Raw genomic sequence first — 23,417 nt, 5'->3', positions numbered from 1 at the left:
CTCTGTATCTATCATGAATTCGACTAAACATAAGTAGCTCAGCTTAGTTAAAAACCTGGAAGCGCCGTGAGGAGGATATGTTGCAATTAAAACTTTTAAATACCAGTTCCCTTTTAAGGAAACTTTTAATTATATGTACAAAGGCTTGAGAAGTATACGCCAGTTGTTTACGTATCCGTCGCTAACTTAAATTATAGAAGCATCTTCATACCCACGTACAAAACTAAGAGTATTATTTTGTTCACTGGATTTAAGCTTTGAATATTGAAAAGTGCGACTTTACTAAAACTTCTTATCTTCAATCTCGATTTTATGTTTTTCATTTTATGTCACACAACAATTTTTTACTTGTACTTTCTTCCCATGAGTATTCAGATGCACATAAAATAATTGTGTAGTAAAAACTTCAAAAGCTGAATGGAGTGGTGAGGCTTTAGAACAGTAGGGGTATTTATGTCCAGTAGCTTTTCAAATGTTAATTTATAGGGGGGAGTCTCTTTAATACTCCTTTTTACTTAGATAGTACATTCATGGATGGCTGTTAGGAGTATCATACGAATGCATTACCAGCTCGCAGTTACCCTGTTTTTTTTTTTGTTTACAAAATTCTTGAAGTATCACAGACTGGTGCCGCCTCCTAGAGACTATTTTCTGGAATGCTCTAATTGCAGCCTACGTAAAGCATTTTTCAAAAACAAAACGATGTATCCATGTCCTATGGCTAGATTAGCTATCAGTACGGTCACAAAGGAGTTTAAAATAAGCCCATATTTTTTCAGGTCGATAGGGGATTTAACGAGCGAAAGGCCGACTAAAATATCAAAGTTTGAATATACGCGGTGAAGCACAATTGCAAAATACGATTTTAATCTTAGAATTTTACTGCTTAGAATTTTATTAAATGCTAAAGATGGCTTGTGATGAAGCATATTAGCACAAAATTATTAATAAACATGTAACATTAGTGAAAACATGAAATGGTAGGTTTGAACGCCATAGCATCAGCTTAATTAAAACGCTGGCGTGAAAATATTAGAAGCTTCAGTAGCTTTGCCTATATGTATTTTTTTAATGTGTATTGTGCTAAGTGTAAAGCACTTTGGGTGTTTTTGTGATTTAGGTCCATGACTAATACACCTAACAAGTTAAGTATGTATTTGGTTTTTAGGTATAGGAAATAATACCTAATGATATTATATATCTGCCACAACTACAATTCTTTGCCGAATAATTATATATTGTACTTTTGCTTTTGGTCACAAGTTTTTTTTTTTCTATTCTATTTGACATGGTTGTGGGCTTTACTACTTGTAAGTAACGAAAAAATACTAAAACGTTCAGGTCTTTATTTTTTCTTATTTTTTTTACAATATGGGTAGCTACGATTCAATTCATAGGTGCGATAAAATTTCATTTAAAACTAAGGAAAATAGCTTAAAATCAAGAATTTCATTTCAACGGTATTTTCATTTTATGTCGTTTTCATTATCCGAACTTTATATGTCATGTTATACTTACGGATTATTTATCATGTGTTATACAAGCCTCAAAAGATATATTCTACTTGCAACCGAATCAGAATACATCCTAATTCATCAGTATCTTGTAAAATATTATAAATATTCTTAGATTCAAAAATAGCATAACCGAAAAGTAAAAATAACATAAATGACACTTCAGCGCTCTTACGCCTAAAATACGAAGATATGTGACAGACCCAAATTACTCGAAACCATACAAAAGTCATGTAAGGAGTGTACTGTGGAAAGATGGATAACGTCGAAATTCGAAAACTAGCCAGTGTAGTGTAGTTATAAACAATAAGATTTTCATGAGAAACCTGATAGCAAAAAGCAAAAACGAAAACAAAAATATACCTTATAAAAAATACCGAATATAATGTTTTAATGCAATATTAAATTAATTTTTCAGCATATCCAAGTTAAAATTAGATTTCTACAAGGTAGCATGAGTGTTTATTGTAATATGAAATATTAGACGACACAAAATTATTACGATGATGATCGCAGTGGAGTTGACTTACTTGGAACCGAGTGACCGGCACTTCCTATGGGTGGGTATGAACTTGCCCTGGTGGCAGGAGCCTTGCAGGCGGAGCGACCCGGTACCGAGCTTGTGGGACGGTGAGACGGTGGCAGCAGCCGAAGAGCCCTGAGTGATGACCTCCTTGACAGACTCCTTGGAACCAGCGCAGCTCCCGACCGGTGACGGCGGCTCCAATTTAAGCGATAATCTGAAAATACATTTTCATTTAAAACACGCCAACACAACAGAAATAATATATTGGTAAATATAATTTCGCATTGGATACAAAAATATTTGTATTAATGTGATACAGACACTTTTATGTGAGTTTAGCAAGCTTTTTTAAAAATTAAAAACCTTCACTTGCAAAAATATATTCTCAAATGAATAAAATCAGCTGGTATTATAAAGCTGGTAAATATTAAAGATATTTTGGTTTAGTTATTTCAAGAAGTTTTAAAAATAAACTTCCCAACTTTTAGCAACACTCAACAACTGTTACATAACTTTCTGGATCAAGAGAATTTATTTACTTTTGAAAAAGTTAAAAACATGTCTGATTTGTACAATATTTTTACAGTAAAGTTGTGACATTAGACGCAACATATAACAACAAAATTCGCTCCTCAGAAAAGTAATCAAAATGCAAAATATAAAACTAGCACCTTTCTATCCAAAAAATATAGCAAAGACCTCATCTCCCATGAACAGATGATAAATCTGTTTTTTTTTTTATGCAAAAAATCAATTTAATATTTCTTTGTAAATTAATTTCAATGACATCATTCAGTATATGACAGTATAGTTTTGTACGTGACAAAATAAGAATAGAATTTCTAAGGATATAAGAATGCTACACCGAAATAAATTCGCAACAGCTTACAATACAATCAAAATATTCGCAACGCTTTGCTTACCCTATGAGAGTTAGAAACGGCGCGCAAATAACTTAACTCGCTCAGGCACGACCAGTTACTGATGCAGATAGGACAGACCGGCCCTGACTACCGTTGGAGTCAGCCTCAGTTAACAAAATTACGTTCAAGTGCGTAGTTCTATGATATGAAGATTGACGGATGCATCGGGCTACGTGACAATAGCAATAATTGGCCAGGGGGTTACGTAGCGGGCTTTGTTGGACGAGATTGAATCGTTTATGTGCATTTTAAAGCTATTTGTGGTACACTCAATAGATTTATTATACGAAACATGTTCTACATCTTCGTCTTGGCAACATATGGTTGTTTAAATAATTTCGCAGTGCAAATTATTGCAAAACAAATCAGAGATTTTAAATTATGAATGTTTTGGTCATATATGTGCCTGTTTATTAGTGATAAACTCGATTATTGTAGTTAGTATCATCAGCTCGTATCCCTCAACTGCGGAATTGTGATTCGTTCATTTGGAAAAATACACTTAACAAAACACTCAAGAATTAACTCAATCATTAAAAGATTGAAGAAGAAATCAGGAAACAACCTTTATAAAACAACAGGTGATATTGAAAGCTTGCAAAGAAGTATAATATTCCAGCCAACAGCTCATATGCATGACTGCTTTCTACTACAAAGACCACTCTTTAAAGTAAGACATTAGTGGCAATTTCACATTACTCAATATATTTGTGTAGAGGCGTTTGCTTAGCAGAGGGAAAGCACAGACTGACACTAATACTACTATAATCACAAAGTATGTAAATAATACTTACTTGTACTGATCATCTTCGAGAAACTTCTGTAGTTCTTCTATATAGCGCACGCTGTTCAAGAAGTTGGCCACATGAGGTACAGGGACGATGTCATACTCTGACGTTTGGTATTTCTCCAGAGCCTTTAGTACTACAGCCATCTTCGTGACGCGGTGAGGTGAGCCCGCTGGGTGCGCAATATCAATGTATACTAAGTCCGTCAAAAATATACCTGGAACAAACAAAATAATTATGATATATGATGCTCTGGTTAGTGTTTGTATAAAACTTATTTTTTGTACCATTGTTAGGCAACTCTCGCATTTGGCTAGTTGGCTAAGTTAACACATTTATATTTTAACGTAACACCTAAAAATGCTCAGTTATAGCCTACTAGCCATACTTTAAAAGAAGAGATGCTTCATCACATACATACACAAATAAAGTTAATAACGTTTGTATTGTTGTTACTGTTATTACTGCCAAATCACTCATAATTAAGCAGATTGTTACAAAACTTGAAAAGACAAATCTAAAAAAAATCATTTTAATTTTCTATGTTCAAAAATATACAGCTTTTTTTGGTAGTTGTAGAGTGTGTTCATATCCCAAGAGTTACGTATTCACATCTCATTGTGTGAGGTCGTTGCTACGTGCAAGACCCTGGACATCCTTTGCATCTATTGTGTGACCATTAGAGATATCACGCCACGCCTGTTAGCGAAAACTAGCACAAGGAGAGCATGCATTGTATGCAGCGAACTGACTTCAAGAATAATGATAACTCCTATCTTGTGTCAAATAACTTCCTCTGTACTAAACCGTGGAGAGTACAAAATATTATTTACTGCACACCAGAGAAATTATAGTACCACAATAATGTATTATATTGTAAGGGTATGAAAGATCCCATTCATGTTAAGATATATAGGATTCAATACAAAAACTGAGACTCTGCTGTCTGTATGATTGTCTATCAGTCACAGGCTCATAAACCTGATTCCTGTTTCTGTTGCTATGACAACACAAACCAAGAAGCAATAAATATTGAAGTGGGTCTCCCATATAACAAACATTTTTGACGGTACAATCAAAATGCAACTGAAATACATAATTCAAACAATGCCACAAGAGTGAAGTCTTGTAAGAGATAATAGCAATGAAAGTGCCTTGGAGTTTTTCAATTCGATATTTTCGATGTCATGGTTCTTAAGATTATTTTTAAGGTACCATACCCAAAGCGTAATACGGTGTCTGTCTTATCACCGGTGATGGTTTTATTGTTGACTCTATCAACATATTGAACTAACATACAGTCCTCAACCTCAAAGCCGGTTTTCTGTATATTGTTATTATTCCATCACCGACGTAAAAGAGACCATCATAAGGATATGCAGATTAGAAAAATGGCGAATGAACAATCATGGAGAACATTACTTCTTTAGAAAGAAATCAAAACCAATATTATCGATTAATATTATTATAACATTAGTTATTACTAAAATAACTGGTCTAATTCAATAGGAACAATGTATTCTTTATCAAACAGAACTGACAATGTACATGTTGACCATTGCTCTCAGATAAGCGATCGACGAGTCATCTAAAGGAACTTACAGATAAAACTAACTAATATTCATGTTTTAAAAACCTTCGAGTACTTACTTACTGGGTGAGATAGATAGGGGAAAACCTACAACGTTTTTGATTACATATTGTAAAATACTATCCTACATAATAATATGCCAAATCTATCAATAAACCATAGTTACTATTAGCAATTACAAAGGTTTATTCATTACAGAATCTGATTACAATAGAACAAACAATGGTCTTAGTTGCAGAGAATACTGAGCCAGTCAGGGACTACAGAAGCAAATTCAAGACTAAGAGTCATTAGAACTGGGTTAGCTCGGCTGGGTATGGGTGCAACGGTACAGCTAAAGGTACAGTGTGTCGCCTTCCATGTAACAGCTGATGTAGGAGCATGGCATTTGCTATTATAAACATAATGTAATATTTACACGATTGACCCATGTCTCATGGATATTAACAAAACCAGTCGGACTTAGGCATAAGGCAAAAGTAAGTAAAGGTACCATTAAATAAAAACCGGCAAAAACCCTGTTCGCTATTTGAGAGCGCCATTAAATATTCATCTTATTCGCTTTGTATCTATTTAGCAGCAGCAACACAATTTGTGTTAGAAATGTTTAGTTGTGTTACTATTATGCTTCATGAGATACAGTCTGGTGACAGACAGAGAAACAGTGAAGAAATCTTAAAGTAAAACGTATACCAACTTACCGAGATATGGTATACAAGGCAATTGAATACATTTCAAATATTCCCGCAACGCAGTCCAATTATCCTTTTCACCAAAGAGTTCCGCAAGTTTATCAAATTGTTGTTTATCCTTTTTAGATAAGCACGCCCATGTTTTGGTCAGCCTGTAACCAAATAAAACATTATGTTGTACTATGATAACATTATAAAACGAAAAAGTTTTTTAAACGGCAAATATTCACAAACATTTCATTGAATATAATTGGATTTACACTAGCAGACATCTTTATTGTAGAAAAAAGAATAATCTGCACAGTTTTCATCATTTTTATTAAGTTTTAAAATTAAATCAGGTTGCAGATATGTATTTTAAATTATTTTTGTTGCTTACCTATAAATACTAGCACTGTGCAATGCAGAGATAACAGCGAAAAGAGAATGTAAATTGTTCAACTCGTGCAACTTTTTCCCTACTTTTATAAAATGTGCCAATGTTTCTGCTCGGACTTTAGGCGACTGTCCATTTAAAATTTCTTGCACCGTCCAAAAACTGACCTGCAAATTAAACAATAACAGTATTTAAAAACAGTTCCTTACACACACTCATGAATGGATAAAATTTACTATCTGTTCATATATTTTTTTGTCCTTATTGCATGTTTGCTACATATTTACCATGCTTAGATGATCCTTTTATACGAATGTACTATATCTACATTATGTCACCGAAAATGTCATACAAAATATATCAACATGGCCTTATATGTAATTCGCTTCGGGAATAAGGAATACAGAATTATTTACGTTGATATTATAGCCAATAGATGGTTTTCAGATAAATTTTAAACAAATCATTTAAGGATAGATACACAGTACATTCTTAATCAGTTTACGATAAATTAACAGGAAAACAAATAAATACTATTTTGTAGGTATAAAAGAAACCAACTTACCCTGTTAAACCTTTTAGTAAATGCTACGACATTGGGCGCAACAGTTAACTTATTTAGTTTGTTCCATCCACAGGTAGTCAACTCGTCTGGTTGTATAGCTTTAAAGCAAGGCAAATCAAGTAGCGTGAGTTGGTTAGCGATGTCTTCCGGAGTTATCCGAAGGGCTGAGCACACTATGTCATCCCAGGACTGGTTGATGGATGATGCCGGCGGCAGGCTACTCGTCTTATACTGGTAGACGGGGTCGTGTTGCCGCGCATTCCCATTATCACCATGACTGTAAAAAATATACTATTTTAGACAAAGTCATCAAGCAGCCCTCTATCTATTCCCTAAATATGAAAGGTATTGGAGCTTATTACTCCAGTCAGCAATCAAGGCATTGTTATTTATGTTGCAGGCAGCTGTTTCACCCACCTCAACTATGTATGAACAAGACTATAAGAGAACTAAACACAATACTAGACGTTTACTGCTTATTACATGTCAATAATCTAAACATAAAAAATGTTCAGATACACAACACATGCCTATAAAATACCCTTTACTGTATAGTAAATCTGATAAAGTTGGTAATATAAAGACCAATAAACATCAATCTAAGTGTATGTATTCTGATCTGAATATAGAGTAGCAAACAATCATTGATTATATGTAGGCTTACATGTAACAATTTTCCACACACAGCTGCATGAATACATCTCATTTAATAACAGTCTATAAATAGATACTCATCAAATAATGATTTATTATGGCAATGAGCAAATAAGAATACAAGTATTGTGTGCTTATTGCCACTATTACAATTATGAAGAAAGATATCAGAATAACTAATCTCGAAAACTATTAAGTATAAATAATAAATAAAAAGAAGTTAATTATGTATTATGAACATAACTGACTATTATCTCATTGTTAACAATAACAACTGCATTTAAAACATTAATTAATGATGTCTACTCATTAAGATCATGTCAAAAGATACTTATAACATTATGCTTATTGCTTATTTATTACTGTGTTGAATATACAACTTTGCTTAAAGAGCCAATCTTGAATAAATTGATGGCTATTGCATTGAGTCAAAAATTTTTAAGCTTTTATGAAGAGATCGCATTTTCTCTATAAGGAAAGAGATTCATGAATCATCACAAAACTGTAACACAATATGTACAGTTCAACTGTGAAACAATTTAGATATCTAGAAATGCGAGATTGATAGGCTCATATTTAATAAGAATCTGATAACTCACCCATAGTTGTAGTAACAGGCACAGTCATCTTTTGTAAAAGACTTTTGACTGTTCATAGGAATGTTAGCAGACTTCTTATTGCTTTGTTTACATGATGATTTGTTTTCTAGTGGCCAGTTCTCTTCATCTTCATGCTGAAACACAACAGAATATGTCAAGTCACTTAGGGATTTTACAAACATTCAAGTCACAAGCATGACATGTACAAGACATCCTAAATCATAACAAGCATTCATGGAAAATCTTTGATATCTCTTTTTGGATATACTAAGTTTCATAAAATAATCTGTAAATCATGAGTAAGTGTTCACATTATATTTAGTGAGTATGTTTGCATTCATTCCTACATCACACAAACAGCTGAAATTAATTAAAAATTATTTATTTCAGAGGTATGTAAGGTTTAATACAAAGTCAAGTCCAAAAAATATCACAAGAGATGAACAAGAAACAGTATTTTGAATAAGCAGTGTGTATTATAATCATGATGTAGTGGGGCAACAATCAGGCTGTTTATAAATAATATGTAAGATGATACGAATAAACTGTTTGCCTTTACACATTGGCCTTTGTGATCTCAATAAAGCAGGAACACTAGTATCATAATAATTGTCCATTAAAACCTCTGTAACTAATAGTAGTTGTATATCAAAGCTTAATAGCAAATCAAGGAATTTCTTTTTTAACATTATACCTTTGGGCACCAAAAAGGAAGTAACAATATGATATGTAGACGATGCTTATCGTACTTTGGGCAATATGGTAGGTAAACTTTTTCAATGTTTTTGACAGTTTATTACAAAATCCCTCAGCTTCGCTGTCTCACATTTACAGGGTTAAAATATTAGCAGTATGACAGCAAAAACAGACTTTTGATGTAATATTTAATTTGAAAACTATGTAAATAAAACCCACATTAAAAATTAAGATAAGAAATAATGAAGGCAAACAACAACAAAGTTATTTGTATCAATGCAAAAGGTTTTTTTAGTGTGATGAAATATGTTACTATATAGAATAAAATGTTTACCTCAACTATCCTTAGGACAGCTAAACTTTCACTCAAAATATCCCGCGGCATGTTGGCCTTCGTACAGCATTTACCTACTGAAATAGAAAAATATAAATGACTTAGAGCAGACTACAAAACATCATATGATACCATTAAGAAATCTGGATATTACACTCCCACTCAATTTTACATTAATATGGAATTCGCAAGCTGTTAAATAAACAGTGTGTTTAACAATATATTATATTACACAACGAAAATAACGAATAATAGTCAATAATCCACAATCAAAATCAAAAGATAACATGTAACTAGGCATAACATAATTAGCATATAGAGTAATTAAACTCTAGGTAATTGGTTGTCACTTTACCAGAAAATAATATACATTATAATGCAACAGCTCTAAAATCAAATTATGGGTCCTTACACGGTGAGCCTGACCTTTATAATTATCATTTTGTTTGTTACCCAGAAAAATTAAGAACGTTGTATTTAAAAAATAATTGTTGAACTTACCATCGCATTTGCTGTTTGACAATCAATAAATTAAACCGTGGTAATAAGACTACACAGCAATTTTCAATACTCAATAAAATATAGTTAAGTACTAACAATTTAATCGTATAGCTATGCAAATTGCAAATTTAACAACAATGTTACCATATAAATTAAATGTCATGTCAGAGAGCAGATTTCAGTAGCAGGTTTTTTTTTATTGGTATTTTTTTACTAATTTTTATATTTAAAAATGATTTCTTGTTTTTTTTGTTGTTCCATTATAGGATATTGTTCCTTAACATTGCATGCCAGCCGTAAATGACTATATAGTTATTGCTTGCATATCTGTACTAGTACCGCTAGTCTAGTACGTAGCAATATCAGTTACTGCTAAAATTATTTTGAAAATTCACTTACTAATAGAAGACCAAAATATTTGAGAGTATCGTCAGTATTATTTTAACACACAAAATATTTCGAATAAGCTGAGTAAGTGTGAACTTTGTTTATTTGATCGTGTCCCTCCATTAATTTAGAAACAGAGTCCCACCGCATTGATACAAGACGGTCGCGGACTTTCTGTATTTGTTGAAATTCTCAATACTCAATACTTTTATTGCTTCTCGTTGCTGTTATAATAGAAATAGCCCAAATTATTACGAGAATCCAAAGCCAAGTATTTTAGTTCCATCATCAATCATTTTGGTCTTTAAATAGTAATGATTTCGAAGCCGAACAATGTTTGCATAAATTATACAATCTCTATATTATCATTTTTAAATTTTCATCTCCATCCTGCTATAGGATGCCGCTTAGTGTTACTCCGCATTGTATTAAATTTGATGTAACCTTTTTACGCCCTGTTCATGGGTTACTAGGAGAAAAAAAAGGTTTGACATTTATCCTGACAGATGCATAACCTTACGGCTTTCGGTTCGCCATTAGTGAAATACTGAAGAGGTGTTAATAAAAAGGAGAACTAAAACACCGTAAAAATGGCTAAACCAGTTGATTTAGAACTCAAAAAAGCATTCGTTGAATTGCATCAGAAAATGCTAGAGACCAGTGAAAAAATTCAGATTATTGATTCTCAAATAGATGTGCTAAAGCGTGTCATGCAACATGTAGATATAACACAGCGAGAAATTAGTACATTCCCACCTGCTACTAAAACTTATGAATCCGTTGGCAGAATGTTCCTTCTCACCAATTTAAGCGAAGTCAAGAATAACCTCAAGATCAGAGAATCAATGCTGAACACTCGTACCTCAGAATTAGAAAAGAGTAAACAGCATTTAGAAAAAAATCTGAAAGAGAGTGAAGACAATATTCGGGAAATGGTAAAACAAAAGAAGGAGCAAAAAGCTGACTAATCGCCTGAATTAGTATTTTTTCATTTTAAATTATCTTATGTTCACACTCCAGCAAAACTCTTCATAAATCACTATTTATAATTTTATTGAATATAATTCTTTTCAGTAATAAATAATGCATGTTACAAATGATTTTAACTTAAGCTTATTTTAATGTTTTTTTCAGATTTAGATGTTAATACAATAAAACTTTTATACTTACTTCACTATAGACTTTTATTTGTTGAAAATTTACCTTTTTGTTGCTTTGTCTTCAGTCATAGTAACTGTAATCTTGATTTGTTTAGTAAATGGTAAAAACATGGTCCTTCCAATTTAATGGAATTAGGTATTTTTTTATCTAACAAAATAAAAAATCTAATTCCTATGATCTGTAGATGAGCCATACTAGTATAGTAAGTTGATTACATAAATGGTAAGAATTAATATAAATCAACTACTTTTGGTGGGCAAATTCAAGCTTGGTGCTTGAAAGTTCTGTATGAATATTACAGCCAAATTCTGTATGGGCAATGAATTACATCAGTAAAACACTTAACCATAATACCTTCCAAAAGTGAGGTAGAAGGCAATATCTTGCAGTATGGATAATAACAGGACAAGTGTGCATATTAGCATTAGACTTCTTATGATCAGAGTGAGAAATGTAGCATTAATTATTTTAGTCTAAGATTAAGTGCCCCACACAATGTGAGTTTCCTTATCTTATGCAACCTGACTAAGAGATCTACAGCCCATACAGGCACTAGAAAATAGAATGACGGTGATTTCTAATGTGAAAACTTCAGATGGGCCTAGATGCACAAAGAAAGAAGCTTCCACCTCGAAGCTGGCGCGGAAGGTGCACACTGGTGTACTGCAGCTGCGCCGTCGATATCCGAAGACCCATTCAACACCGTATTAAGCAATCTATTCAACAGCCTCATAACTAGGACTGCCATGTTTCTTATGTTATATTTTATTATTTAATTCAACCTGCAGTGTTCGCCAATAAATGGGTCGCCATTTAACCAATTACAAAGACTTCGGTAAAATTTCTCATTATGTTAAGATAGTATCAGCCTTACGTTTAACTGCTGCAAAAACTTATTTCCTTTGATGTTGCTAAAGAAGTACATTGCAAGACATGCCTGTCGACGTCTTGTGCTAACTTCAGTCATAAATCCTTCACAGTATTGCCAACGAATTCTTGAATAGGTGCTATAGGAGTTACTCAGATGGTACCTAAGACACTAGCAGTATAACTTTAGCAAGAAAGCTCTCAGTTTTAAAATGGGTATTTTGCCTATCACAAATAATTAAGAACAAAGCAAGATAATCACATACACTTGACAATCACACGCCTAATATGAGTTTGTTAGCTACATGGATACTGCATTGGGTTGTTAGTGAGCTGTTCATTATCGTAGGCTTTTCTTCACAAGAGGATAGAGTAAAGAACACTATAGTTATGTTGATCAACACGTCAATTATTTTCAAAATCTTTATTTTTTACACAAGAAGAATTGTTTTTAATAATTCTTACAAGAACTTCTTAAATCTAAGTTCATGAATTTTACTTAAACTGAATATTATTTCTTAAAGAATAATACTTAAACTGCTAAAAACGTTGATCGTAAATAAAATAGTGAAATATTTACACAACAATCTAAATTAATAAGTAAAACGTAAAATTTAAACTGATTTTATAACAAATATTATTACTTCATGTGACCTTATAAAATGGTAATAATGTTCAGTAAATTAAAGCTAGATAAGCTTAAAAGCATTGTTATTATAGAAAAATTAAATAGTGTCAACGTAAAAATATTCATATGAGTATAAAGTACCTAGTGATATAGAAGACTGCTTCTTTAGAATTAATAACTATATAAATATAATTCATAGATATAATGTACTATAACATAATTGCAACATTTTTATTATAATATAATTGCCACTTCGTCACTCATAAAGTCTCTCTTGTACACAACGTGCGACATTGTATTGTAATAACTATTCCTACAACATTTAAATAAGAACGAATGATTTGTAAAACTTCTACTATTATTAAACGGTGATCTAATCGACGTCCTTCGTCACTTCTAGGTACGTGAATCTGAATACCATGACGAAAAGTATATAGGTCAGTGTATTTCAATAATATAATATTTCTGGAAGGGCATCTAATATAGAATAATATATCTGAATATGTATGGAATGGGCAATACAATTGTACTAATAAAGCTTATCTATTCCAAATAAGGATAACACAATAATGTTATTGAGTTCAACCTACGCATCTACGGGCTTCCAGTAACAATGTAATCTTCAACATTTAGAAAAGGCATGGCCTTTATTAGAATTTGTAACTTTCTTAACACCAGTAAGAAGCAGTCTCTCATGCAGTCATCACAGGTTTTGTGAATACTATCATAAAAATAAGTATACTTATACTTCATTAAAGATAAATTTGTCATGATATAAAATAAACATTGCCATTACAATAAGGTAAATAGGAAATAAACATAAAATATCTTCACAAAATGCTACCTTAAGTCTACAAACAATATAAATTACAATTTCCTATAACAATAGTCACATTTATGATTATTTATTAAGGATTCCACATTCTGCTATGCTATGTCAACATGTTTATAGCCATGATGGTCGGTTGATGTCATATGGTTGCCGGACACCGAGTGCAGCAGCAGGATAGCCGGCGGGATACAAGCTCATAATCTGGGCGCCGGTTTGCCGTAGCAGTTCTTCCTGATGACGCTGAAGGTATTGTTGGTACAGCGGTGAAGTAGGGTCCGTACCGACGAAGGGGTAACCAGCTCGAACTTGCGAGTGACCAATAAAAGGGAACGAGCCAGCAGTGTGGCTGGAGTTCTGATGAGCTGGTTTTACTAGTTTATCGGCATTGGCTTCGACGGTATTACGCTGCTGATGAGCGACCGCTGCAACCATGTAGTTGGCCGCCATGAGTTGATTAGCAGTACTGTTGCGGAAATCTTCTATAGTAAAGCTGCCATTATCTCCATACAGTCCACTACTTAAAGCCATGTTTGTCGATGATCCGAAATTAAATGCGTTTCCTGGCATCATGCTCGACTTGACTGATGATAGAACGTCACTGCTGCAAGCATTCTGATGATACGCCTGGCTGATTTGTGCTGTCTGCTTAGCATCAGAGGTTCTCTTTCTTTTGCTTTTAGTTTTGATATCATTTTGGGCAACTGCGACACTGGACGTTTTGTAAATACTGTTGTCCTTGCTTATTGACATGGCTGGCTGAGAATATATACTGACAGATGTACTAACTGGATGTACTTCTGAAGACATGCTCTTGTTGAACATTTGCGCCATTTGAAATGGTTTCTCGTGGTATAATGAAGACCCACCGCTTGTGAAACTTGATAGATATCTCTCATCGTTTGTGTATCGTTCCAGCATTTGCGGGATGTTAGGTAAGTTTCGCAGTGTGTCGAGGGGGATTGTAGATGGATTACTGTATGGTGTTTTATATGGATTTGAATTTATCAAAGGATGGTTTTGTACAAGTTTTTCAGATTTCTGTGATTTGGCAAGTGTGTCTATATTTTTAGCAATCATATCAGTTTCACTCATAGAGGAAGTTGTAATCATATGATCATTTTTAAGCAGTCCTCTAGGATTGGGAATTCTCAGTTCACCTGGAAGATTCTGCTGCTGTAAAGTGGGTCGAGTAACATTATAAGCATTGTACTGTTGATGTTGTAAGCTTTTGTTATAAGCAACTGTGTTTGCATTGATTGCACTCATTTCATTCTTTAACTTCTCTACATTACTGGCGCTGTACGGTGTCGAGTAATCCGAAGGCAGTAATTCTTGTTTGCGCATCTGGTTTGTTATTTTCCAATTACCGTAATCAAGGGCAGCAGTTGATGGTGTTGGATTACAAGCGTACAACTTCTTATTGGCCAAATCTATGTCACTTAATGAAAAGTTACTGACGTTTTGACCTCCTGTGATGGTTTCGTATTGGTTGTGATGAGCGTGGATGAGATTTTGATTTAAGTTTAACTCACTGTGTGATCTATCTTGGCTGTGAGCTGGAGGTATGTTATTTGGGTTCATATTTGTTTTAGCAATTGATTTCTGTAATTGCTGGCTATTTAATCCTAAGTTAATAGCAATGGCATCGACGTCGTATGTTTTGTGTTGAGTATTGGCGTTGGATTTCGGTATATCTCGTGCAATATAATCAGATTCGTGTGCGTGCGCATGGGCATGTGCATCATTACTAGGTCTTCGATCATTTTCAGGATTTAAGTAACCCATATTGACCATATCTACATTGTCTTTCTTGAGCATACCAATTGGCTTCTCTAAATTCATGTTTATAGGATTGTTGTTATCTTTCAATGTTTCATTAACCTCATATTTAATTTCCCTGTTTTCATTCGTAAAGTCCATTGATGCCTTTTCTCGTAAGCTATTCATTTTGGCCAGTTCCGATTTTTCGCTCAAAGCCAAAGCAATATCGTCCACTGATGCTGGAGTTATAGAATGTAATGATGGTGTAATTTTTTGATAATCATTTTTGTTTGATATTGTAGTGGCAACTTCTTTATTTTCAGTTGTCAAGTTAGAAGGGGTAGAATGTTCTGGCTCGTTGTAAGTTCGTTTTTTAACCGGAAAAAGTGCAGTCTTCAGGTCAGTTATAATTTGCGTGGGGTTAGTTGTAACGGAGCCATTTGATGTAGGTGTCTGTACTTGCGAGTAGTTAGTAGAAGTCTGAGAGTATGGTGTATAAGCCGGAGAGAAAGGTCCAGTATATTGACTTTGTTGATAGGCTTCCTGTGGCAGAGGAGCAAAATCTTCGTGAGGACGAGCATGCGTAGGCTTTGCAGCAACTGGTTGGGCTTTTGTGTTGTCATAGTATGGCGGTGGGTTTTGATTGTAAGCAGGCAAAGGACTTTTGCTATGGTCCACAAAATAATTTGGTGTTGCCGGTCCCGTAACATTATTTGTTGCATATACGTGCTGCGAGTACGGTGAATAAGGAGATTGCGGACCTTCACGTGGACTGCAGCTTTTTTCGGGACTACTCTTCATAGACGTGGTGTCTTGATAAAATCCGGCTCTAACAGTACCATTTATAATCGGATATGTAATTTTTTGGAAATCATCAGTTCTGGGAGACGCAGGCGAGCGTAACAGAGGAGAAGTGTGTGACATTTGATGTCTAGGCGAGTCAAGATCTTGGCTGAATGATGACCTCTCTGAAACCGAACTCCCAGTGCTGGTTCTTCTCTGCCTAGGCGTCGTACCAACATTGCCCAATGGACTATCACTACCCTCTGGATTTGGCGTGTCTGGCCCAGTGGGAGAATCGTACTTGACGAGGTTCTTAGGGCTAGTGATCTTGCTTGTATTGTTGGTATCATTATTAGTATTTTCTGGCACTTTTTCAGCTTCCGTATCGGGTTCGTCAGCTTTCTTTTTGACAACAGTTGTAGTAGTGCTCTTAGGAGCTCCAAAAGCCTTGAACCAAGCGCTTAAGTTCGGAGTAGCTTTTTCTTGATTCGGTTTCGTTATCATTTGCGGTTCAGTTTCTACTTCTGCGTCTTTTTTATTAGGTTGGACAACCACTTCCTCAGGTTTATTCTCGACAGGGACATCAACTACCTTTTCTTCTTTTTGAATATCTGTAGTTTTGGTGGTGTCTTTTTGAACTTCAGTATTGGCCTCGTCGTTATTACTGAAGTTGTGATCGTTTCCTAATGCAAACTCAACAGCAGGCAGAACTGACCCAAGGCTCAGTTTAGGACTAGATTCCTCAACTTTTTGCGTATCACGTACTTTGTTTTGTGGCCCAAGTGGCAACACTTCTTCCGTCTTTTCAGTATTATTCTTATTACTCATATTAGTCAGCAAGTTGCCTTTGCTTTTACCCGGTTGTAGCCTTTCAATAGTTCTCTGTATTTCTCGTCGTTTAAGTAGTTTAGGCTCGCGCGAGGATGGGCGTTTACGCGAAATCTCTTTTTTCGTATGTAAAGGCTTTTCTCCCTGGGAAAGTTCATCATCTAGACGGCTGTTCTCGTGCTCCTCGGTAGAAATAGTTTGGGCTGGGCTGTCACAAGGAGAGCTCACATTAGATCCTTTCGGAGCATCATCAAGCCATTTACTTATATCTTTAACAGCTTGTTCCAGAGCTTCAGAAGCTGATTCGTTTTTAGTGGAGTTTTTCTTTCCTGCTTTCTTTACGGCAGCCTTTACCCTCTGATTCTCCAACGACTCGTCGTCAGAATCAACATCTTTCACTGTAAAGTCATTTGTATTACTCGATTCTGACTCCAGATTACTCTGGCTGGACGAAAACAATGTATTAAACAATGAGCTGTCCTTATATTTTTCATTTTTAGCTTTGAGTTTTTCGATGGTTTCTCTTAGCTTTTGGTTCTTTTCCTTTTCTGGAATATGAAGGTTTTGCTTTTGTTTGTCCACTGCTTTTTGTTTGTAGTCAAACAGCGATTCCCAAGCATCCTTAGCGGCATGTCGCCTCCTCTCCTTTATCTTGTCATATTTATCTTTAACGAAGTCAGGATCAGCAAGCTGATCTGGTTGTTCATTATCAGATCTATCCATTTCAGTGGGTGAAGGTGTTGGAGTATGAATAGAAGGTAACGGGCTAGCACTTCGGCTCCTGTTAGAACTCTCCAAGGACTCGTGTGAGTCAGAACGCTTTAATGTTTCCTCAGGTTCTGGTTCATGGTGTTTACTTTTCTTCTTCTTCTGTTTAGATTTCTTGCCTTCCTTATCTTTGTTCTTCCCGTGTTTTTGCTTCTTGCTGTGTCTTGTTTTTGACGACTCTGAGTGTTCAGATTTATGAGAATCTTTTCGATGGTTTTTGGAATGTTTACCATGACGATGATGACCCTTACGTTTCTTCTTGCCTTTGCTTTGTTTACTTTTATGAGATTCTTTTACCTTTTTTGTTTCTGGTTCAGGTACCTCTTTTTCTTCCTCTTCTTCTTCCGGTTGTTCTTCTTGTTTATGATCGGATGAACTTGACTTAGGTTCACCTGTGATACGAAATAAAATGAAATATAAGTTTTAATTCCAAAATAAATGTTTAAATTATACAGAGTTATTAAAAAATATTTTACCTGTTTCAGAATGAGACTTTCGCTTTTTTCTCTTGTGATGGCTTAGAGATTCACTAGATTTCAGTTTATGTTTCCTTGATGGTGTAGGTAACTGATATTCAACAGCAATTTCTTCATCAGACGATGATAGTCTATGTATATATCTTTCAGTCAATCGATCAAACGCAGTCTGTAAGTTATCTACCATCATAGTATACTCTGGAAAGAAAAAAACATCTGATTAACATGAGACATGACTTATTTTGTGATTTCGGAACTAGAAATTATTGTTTCTCATATTAAACATATTATTCAGAGCATAATAAATTTGTTAGTATACAGACCATTATCCTGACCGTTGTATAAACGGCAGTTGTTAACTATAAGCTTGAAATCCGCTTTAAACATAGAAAAGTCAGTATAATAGCCACTGTCGAGACGTTCTTCCATTTTTCGTAAATCCATCGGTCGTCGTATGACGGCGTAGTAATTAGGAGCATATTCCTCTTCCACGGGGTCCATGAAGGGCCAAGCATCATCGTGAGTAGTCAGTTGTTTCAGTACTTTATACATATCAGTTTGTATGTCTTCATCTGTCTGACTAAATCTGCAAATGGCATACATATTAATAAGTATAAGGAACTCTGTTCATGTAAATAAGAAAAGTATAAAGATACATACATTTGTGATGTCTTTAGTTTTTTCCTTGTGCTGCTGACGGGTTCGTCATGTTCCGGTATAAGGATCTGTCCTGTAGCCGACGCCAGAGAGTTGTTCGTCTTTCTACCTGTTTTTATTAGAGGTTCTGGAGGAGGTTCGCCTTTTTGTGTAGACGACGAGTTTTTTGACCGCTTGTCGTGGCTTTTTGACGGCTTCGCTACTTTTTGAGGCATCTCTTCTTTATCACTCGATGAACTTGCTGATGAATCTGACGAAACCGATTTGGATCTGAAACAATGTTTTATTGTTAAATTATACGTTTAAATCAGTGTCTAAATTATCTTTAAAAAAGCTCAAAATAAAACCTGCTGGAGAAAATAACAACGTATGAGTTCTGCAGTATTAGATTATAATTAGATTGTCAAGCCATGGAGGAATTTTACATATTTTACTAATAAGAAGGGTATATATACCTTAATAGATTTCGCCGTTTTGCTCGATTTTCCCGAGCAAGATCAGGTGATTCCTTCCTTTCCTCTTCTTCTTTAGCGTCATGCGTGGTTTGTTTTGTTTCCTCTTCCTTCTGTTTTATCTTTTGCAATACTCTGCTGGATGTTCGTCGCGGCGCTAGTTCTAACAACCTTAAAGATTTAATAAATATTAAATTAGTATAGAAACATTACCATTTTTGATAATTAATAAGATACAATAAATAAAGATGAAATTTTTGTACACAATAATTAAAATCTTATTTGAATTTCGCAATGGCTTCAAACTTATATATGCCGTATTTCATTCGCTTTCATTTAGTACTGCTTAAGATTGACGCATTTAGGGCACAGCGAAACAAAGCTTCTTTGTTAGCAGACAAGATCACAGGAAAAATAGTTCAGTACTTTTCCTGTGACCTTTTCCCCTTTCTATCTGACACACCTACACAACTGTAGAATATATGGATCCCTGCCATTAAAGAACAATCCCGTCTAGCCTTGTAGATCAAGTTACAGAAAAACAAAAGGTGCATTAGCAAATGTGTCTCCATGAGATAATGGAGCAATGTTTTTGTTCTCTCCTTACGTAGGTGTACATTATACGCCGGGTTATATTACAGACTTTAATGACTACAAAATCTCATTAGAATTCATGATAAGATTGATATGGATTTTTAAAAAGGATATATTTCAATTCCACAAAACGTAGTTAACGTTATGCCTGGCGAATTCTAAGATTCATGAGTCTCATTATATTTAGACCTATTTATAGCACAAAAGCGTTTCTCAAAGCTACATTGACGATGCCATACAGTGATCTACATGGTTAAACAAAATTGTCTTCCTTATTATTGATACAGGTGCAAAGTATTTTTGAGTTATTTTAATAATTGGCTATCTATCTAATTACTATAATTTGGTTTTGCTGTTGATTGAGAAAGAAAGCTCTATATATGAGGGTACTTAAGAGGTCAACAGTCCTGACGTGCCTATTTATACAAATACATAAAAATAAAACGACAGATATATTTCAGCAGAATATTTCTTTAAGTAACTTTTACTCATCTATATGGTTGTTTTACATTGGTTTTTAGACGCGTTTTATTTTAAACTGTGGTTTTAGTCAAACAGCAGAAGTAAACAAAATTTGACTTCTGTTGCTTTAGCTCAGTAAATATTTTAATTTTTGGTAATCCAGCTAGGCAGTAACATATCGCAAGAATTAATATTCATATCGCCAATGCTAAAATATATTTAAAAACTTGGTCCAATTAAATAATAATTTATCATAAACTATTGATCAGATTTGATAAAAATCAAATACAATACATTCGCACATAAACGGTTTTTTTTAAGTTTTAAAATGCTTTGATTTAAAAGTGCTTCTAATATGCATTTCATCATCATCATCCACAGCCTTTATCCTCCCACTGCTGTGCATAGGCCTCCCCTTTCTCGTGCCATTTTCTACACATATATGCATTTACTCATCAATAATCATTAATAAACGCGAGAAAATAATTTGAATTATTTTTCTTACATTTAAATCCCTCACAATCAAATGATAAGTATGGATAGCCATTAACTTAACACACTCCATTATTGAGAGTGGCTCTTTGGGTAGTTTAATTGTGACAAGTAAAGGGAGACTGTAACTTTTATACAATATTATTTCATTTTTTTTTGAAATCTTGCTGTGCATAATAGGGTTATCCAATATTTACAGAGAATTTGATGTTGTATAACTAAGCATCACTTTCAAATTTATAAATAAAAGAACACAATTACAATAATTTTATTATACTTAGAATCTGTTAAATGTTCCTAGCAGTTGATAAAGAAAATTATATTTTGTTCATTTGAGCGCTAGCTTCGCACAGCTGGTTCATGTGTGCCAATTTTAATTATTTAATAAATCTAGTCTGTCTATTATTATATACTAGTCTGTTAAGTAAATTAATGATACAAACGCCCAGCTAAATAAGAATCATGCTACATTCAATTACAAAACTTAGGAAAAATAAAATTATTTTTTTTGTTTACTTTCTAGTAAATATAGTCTATATCTAGTAAATGTATGCATATCACAATAAAACTGATATTAAATAGCATTTCATTTCAAATTAGACAAAAGGTGGGTGAAGCTTAAGATTGCAATATTTTAACAATGTATTATTGATTTTTAATTAAAAAAAAAAGATATAGCATACCTTTTTCGTTGGAGCCGTTCCTTTTCTTGAAAGAGCCTTGGTATTTCAGGCAGGAAATTTTGAGACAGGGAACGGTATAACTCCTTCTCAACTTTACTAGTCGCCTTGCTAAACTTCTCTGTCAGGTGGGTCCAATCTTCCTCAGTGAAACATACCACTTGCCAAACCCGCTCAGTTTCTTCGTCATCAAGCCAATCATCACCATAAAACCAGCCACGTTTTTTACTTTCTTTATTTTTTTTCTTTTTGTTCTTTCCTTTTGACTTTTTTATCACATCTTCTCGATATAACCTTGTTCCATAGAAGTACCAATATGCAGAATAGTTGTCATCCCAACTGTAGTGAAAATAATCAAATGTTGTAAGTAATCCAATCAGAATATCTTATGAACTGCACTATGTGGAAACAGACACCAGTCCGTCTACTCATTTTTTCTTGTCATAATTTAACACAATAATTAAACAAATCTTTAAAAAAAATATCTATTCAAATCTGAGCATATATTATGAAACCATTGTTAAAATGATAAATTTATAGAATTACTTGTTCATTGATTTATTATTTGAAAAACAATAATGAGGTAAAATAAATCAATATCAGTAAAGGGATATCTTTAAATTGTAAATTAAGAACAGACACTTACCCAAGCGGCTCTACTCTTAAACTTTCAGCTTCAAGGTTTTTAAATGAATCAAAAACATCATCAGCGTCTAACCGAAAATCACATAGGGCATACAAAATCTCAACTTTGGTACGTAGGGGTAAGAACTGGAAGTCAATGTCAGTATTGAATGGGTTGTATCGGCTTGATTCTTGACATTTTCTCCTAAACAACCGTCTCAAGTACATCTGTAAGAAATAATCATAATTACATGAATCTGTACAACTAAGTGATGAAATTGACACTATTTTCCTATACTGACCTGATAATTAAAGGCTGAGATGTCATTATTGCCCAAACAGCCATTGAGAAGACGAACGATTAACTCAGTCAGGAGAGAACTAGCCGATTCTTCGGTGCCATCGGTTAACAGGGCTTCTTCGAGTTCCTTGGAGGAAATTTGGATAAATTAACATTAATTGTTCATAGACTGCTCTAAAATATCCAATTTTACAATACAAATCTATAAACTTACTTCAATGTCAAAATCCAAAAGGTTGAATGCAGTTCTGAATAAAGAACAAAAGTACGCGATGCTGGGCACTTCCCACCATGACTGAATATCTAAAAACCGTGAGAAATTCATTCAGACATCACTTTTAGGGATACTGTCTTCGAAAAATACAAGCAATTGATATCCCGTCTCACTGAACCCACCTAAAATACCAATAAAAGATGGAAACATAACCTAAAAACGATACGCTTTCACTGTTTGCTTCTTTATTTTATCAATAACTTCATTTTAATGTTTAAAGCATAATATAACGATGATTGCTCATTAATAAAATACTTTAAATCAAACTGTATGCAAGAGATATGAATATGCGTTGTGTATATCGCGACACAAACGCCATAACAGTTTACAAGTCGTACAAGTGAATCACTCATAAAATAAAGATTTTTTTGAGGCAATGTCCGGGGTCTAAGCGCTTTTTAGTGACGTATTTATTTACCTTCCATTTTCTTCACTTCCGTTTGAAATTAATATGGTTCATAATTCACTGCTTATAATAAATAGAAGTAAAACGTTCACAAGTTTAACGGAAGTTTGATGTTTTTTACTCTGTGGTTTGACTCCTTTCCTTGACTGAAATAATTGATATTGTAGTCCAGTGATGTTATTGATGAACAAAAATAAGCAATATTGCTATTGCATAGATTTTTTT

The 23,417-nt window shown here is 34.0% G+C and overlaps 3 protein-coding genes across 5 annotated transcripts in view; 1 reads left to right on the top strand and 2 right to left on the bottom strand.

The window, feature by feature from the left end:
* LOC113495587 (ras-specific guanine nucleotide-releasing factor RalGPS2) overlaps positions 1 to 9,905 on the bottom strand; it is a 29,196-nt gene extending 19,291 nt beyond the window's left edge. Inside the window, exons 1-8 of the mRNA XM_026874375.1 lie at positions 9,760 to 9,905; positions 9,259 to 9,335; positions 8,229 to 8,362; positions 6,976 to 7,252; positions 6,414 to 6,577; positions 6,044 to 6,186; positions 3,758 to 3,968; positions 2,045 to 2,254 (exon numbers count right to left, since the gene is read on the bottom strand). Of these exons, the coding sequence (XP_026730176.1) occupies positions 2,045 to 2,254; positions 3,758 to 3,968; positions 6,044 to 6,186; positions 6,414 to 6,577; positions 6,976 to 7,252; positions 8,229 to 8,362; positions 9,259 to 9,309 (1,190 nt within the window). The 5' untranslated portion in view covers positions 9,310 to 9,335; positions 9,760 to 9,905. The remainder of the gene's footprint in view (positions 1 to 2,044; positions 2,255 to 3,757; positions 3,969 to 6,043; positions 6,187 to 6,413; positions 6,578 to 6,975; positions 7,253 to 8,228; positions 8,363 to 9,258; positions 9,336 to 9,759) is intronic.
* Positions 9,906 to 10,652: 747 nt separating this feature from the next.
* LOC113495979 (prefoldin subunit 1) lies at positions 10,653 to 11,239 on the top strand. The gene has a single exon (XM_026875008.1). It carries the CDS (start codon positions 10,737 to 10,739, stop codon positions 11,112 to 11,114), a length of 378 nt encoding a protein of 125 aa, XP_026730809.1. The 5' UTR covers positions 10,653 to 10,736; the 3' UTR covers positions 11,115 to 11,239.
* A 1,570-nt stretch (positions 11,240 to 12,809) lies between these two features.
* LOC113495975 (microtubule-associated protein futsch-like) lies at positions 12,810 to 23,395 on the bottom strand. 3 transcript variants are annotated; one of them, XM_026875001.1, is made up of 10 exons: positions 23,205 to 23,395; positions 22,727 to 22,908; positions 22,514 to 22,639; positions 22,234 to 22,439; positions 21,591 to 21,926; positions 19,363 to 19,530; positions 18,911 to 19,177; positions 18,574 to 18,836; positions 18,251 to 18,448; positions 12,810 to 18,166 (listed from the first exon to the last, which is right to left on the bottom strand). In XM_026875001.1, exons 2-10 carry the CDS (start codon positions 22,835 to 22,837, stop codon positions 13,749 to 13,751), a joined length of 6,093 nt encoding a protein of 2,030 aa, XP_026730802.1. In that variant the 5' UTR covers positions 22,838 to 22,908; positions 23,205 to 23,395; the 3' UTR covers positions 12,810 to 13,748. The 3 variants fall into 3 exon arrangements, with proteins under 3 accessions (XP_026730802.1, XP_026730803.1, XP_026730801.1); XM_026875002.1 differs by having other exon boundaries at positions 22,727 to 22,815; XM_026875000.1 differs by lacking the exon at positions 23,205 to 23,395 and adding an exon at positions 22,909 to 23,170 and having other exon boundaries at positions 22,727 to 22,815.
* Between the last annotated feature and the right edge of the window lie 22 nt (positions 23,396 to 23,417).

The sequence above is a fragment of the Trichoplusia ni genome, chromosome 7, assembly GCF_003590095.1.
Source record: "Trichoplusia ni isolate ovarian cell line Hi5 chromosome 7, tn1, whole genome shotgun sequence".
Classification (NCBI taxonomy): domain Eukaryota; kingdom Metazoa; phylum Arthropoda; class Insecta; order Lepidoptera; family Noctuidae; genus Trichoplusia; species Trichoplusia ni.
Note: the sequence above shows the minus strand (reverse complement) of the source record. Positions and strands in the feature narration are given on the sequence as shown.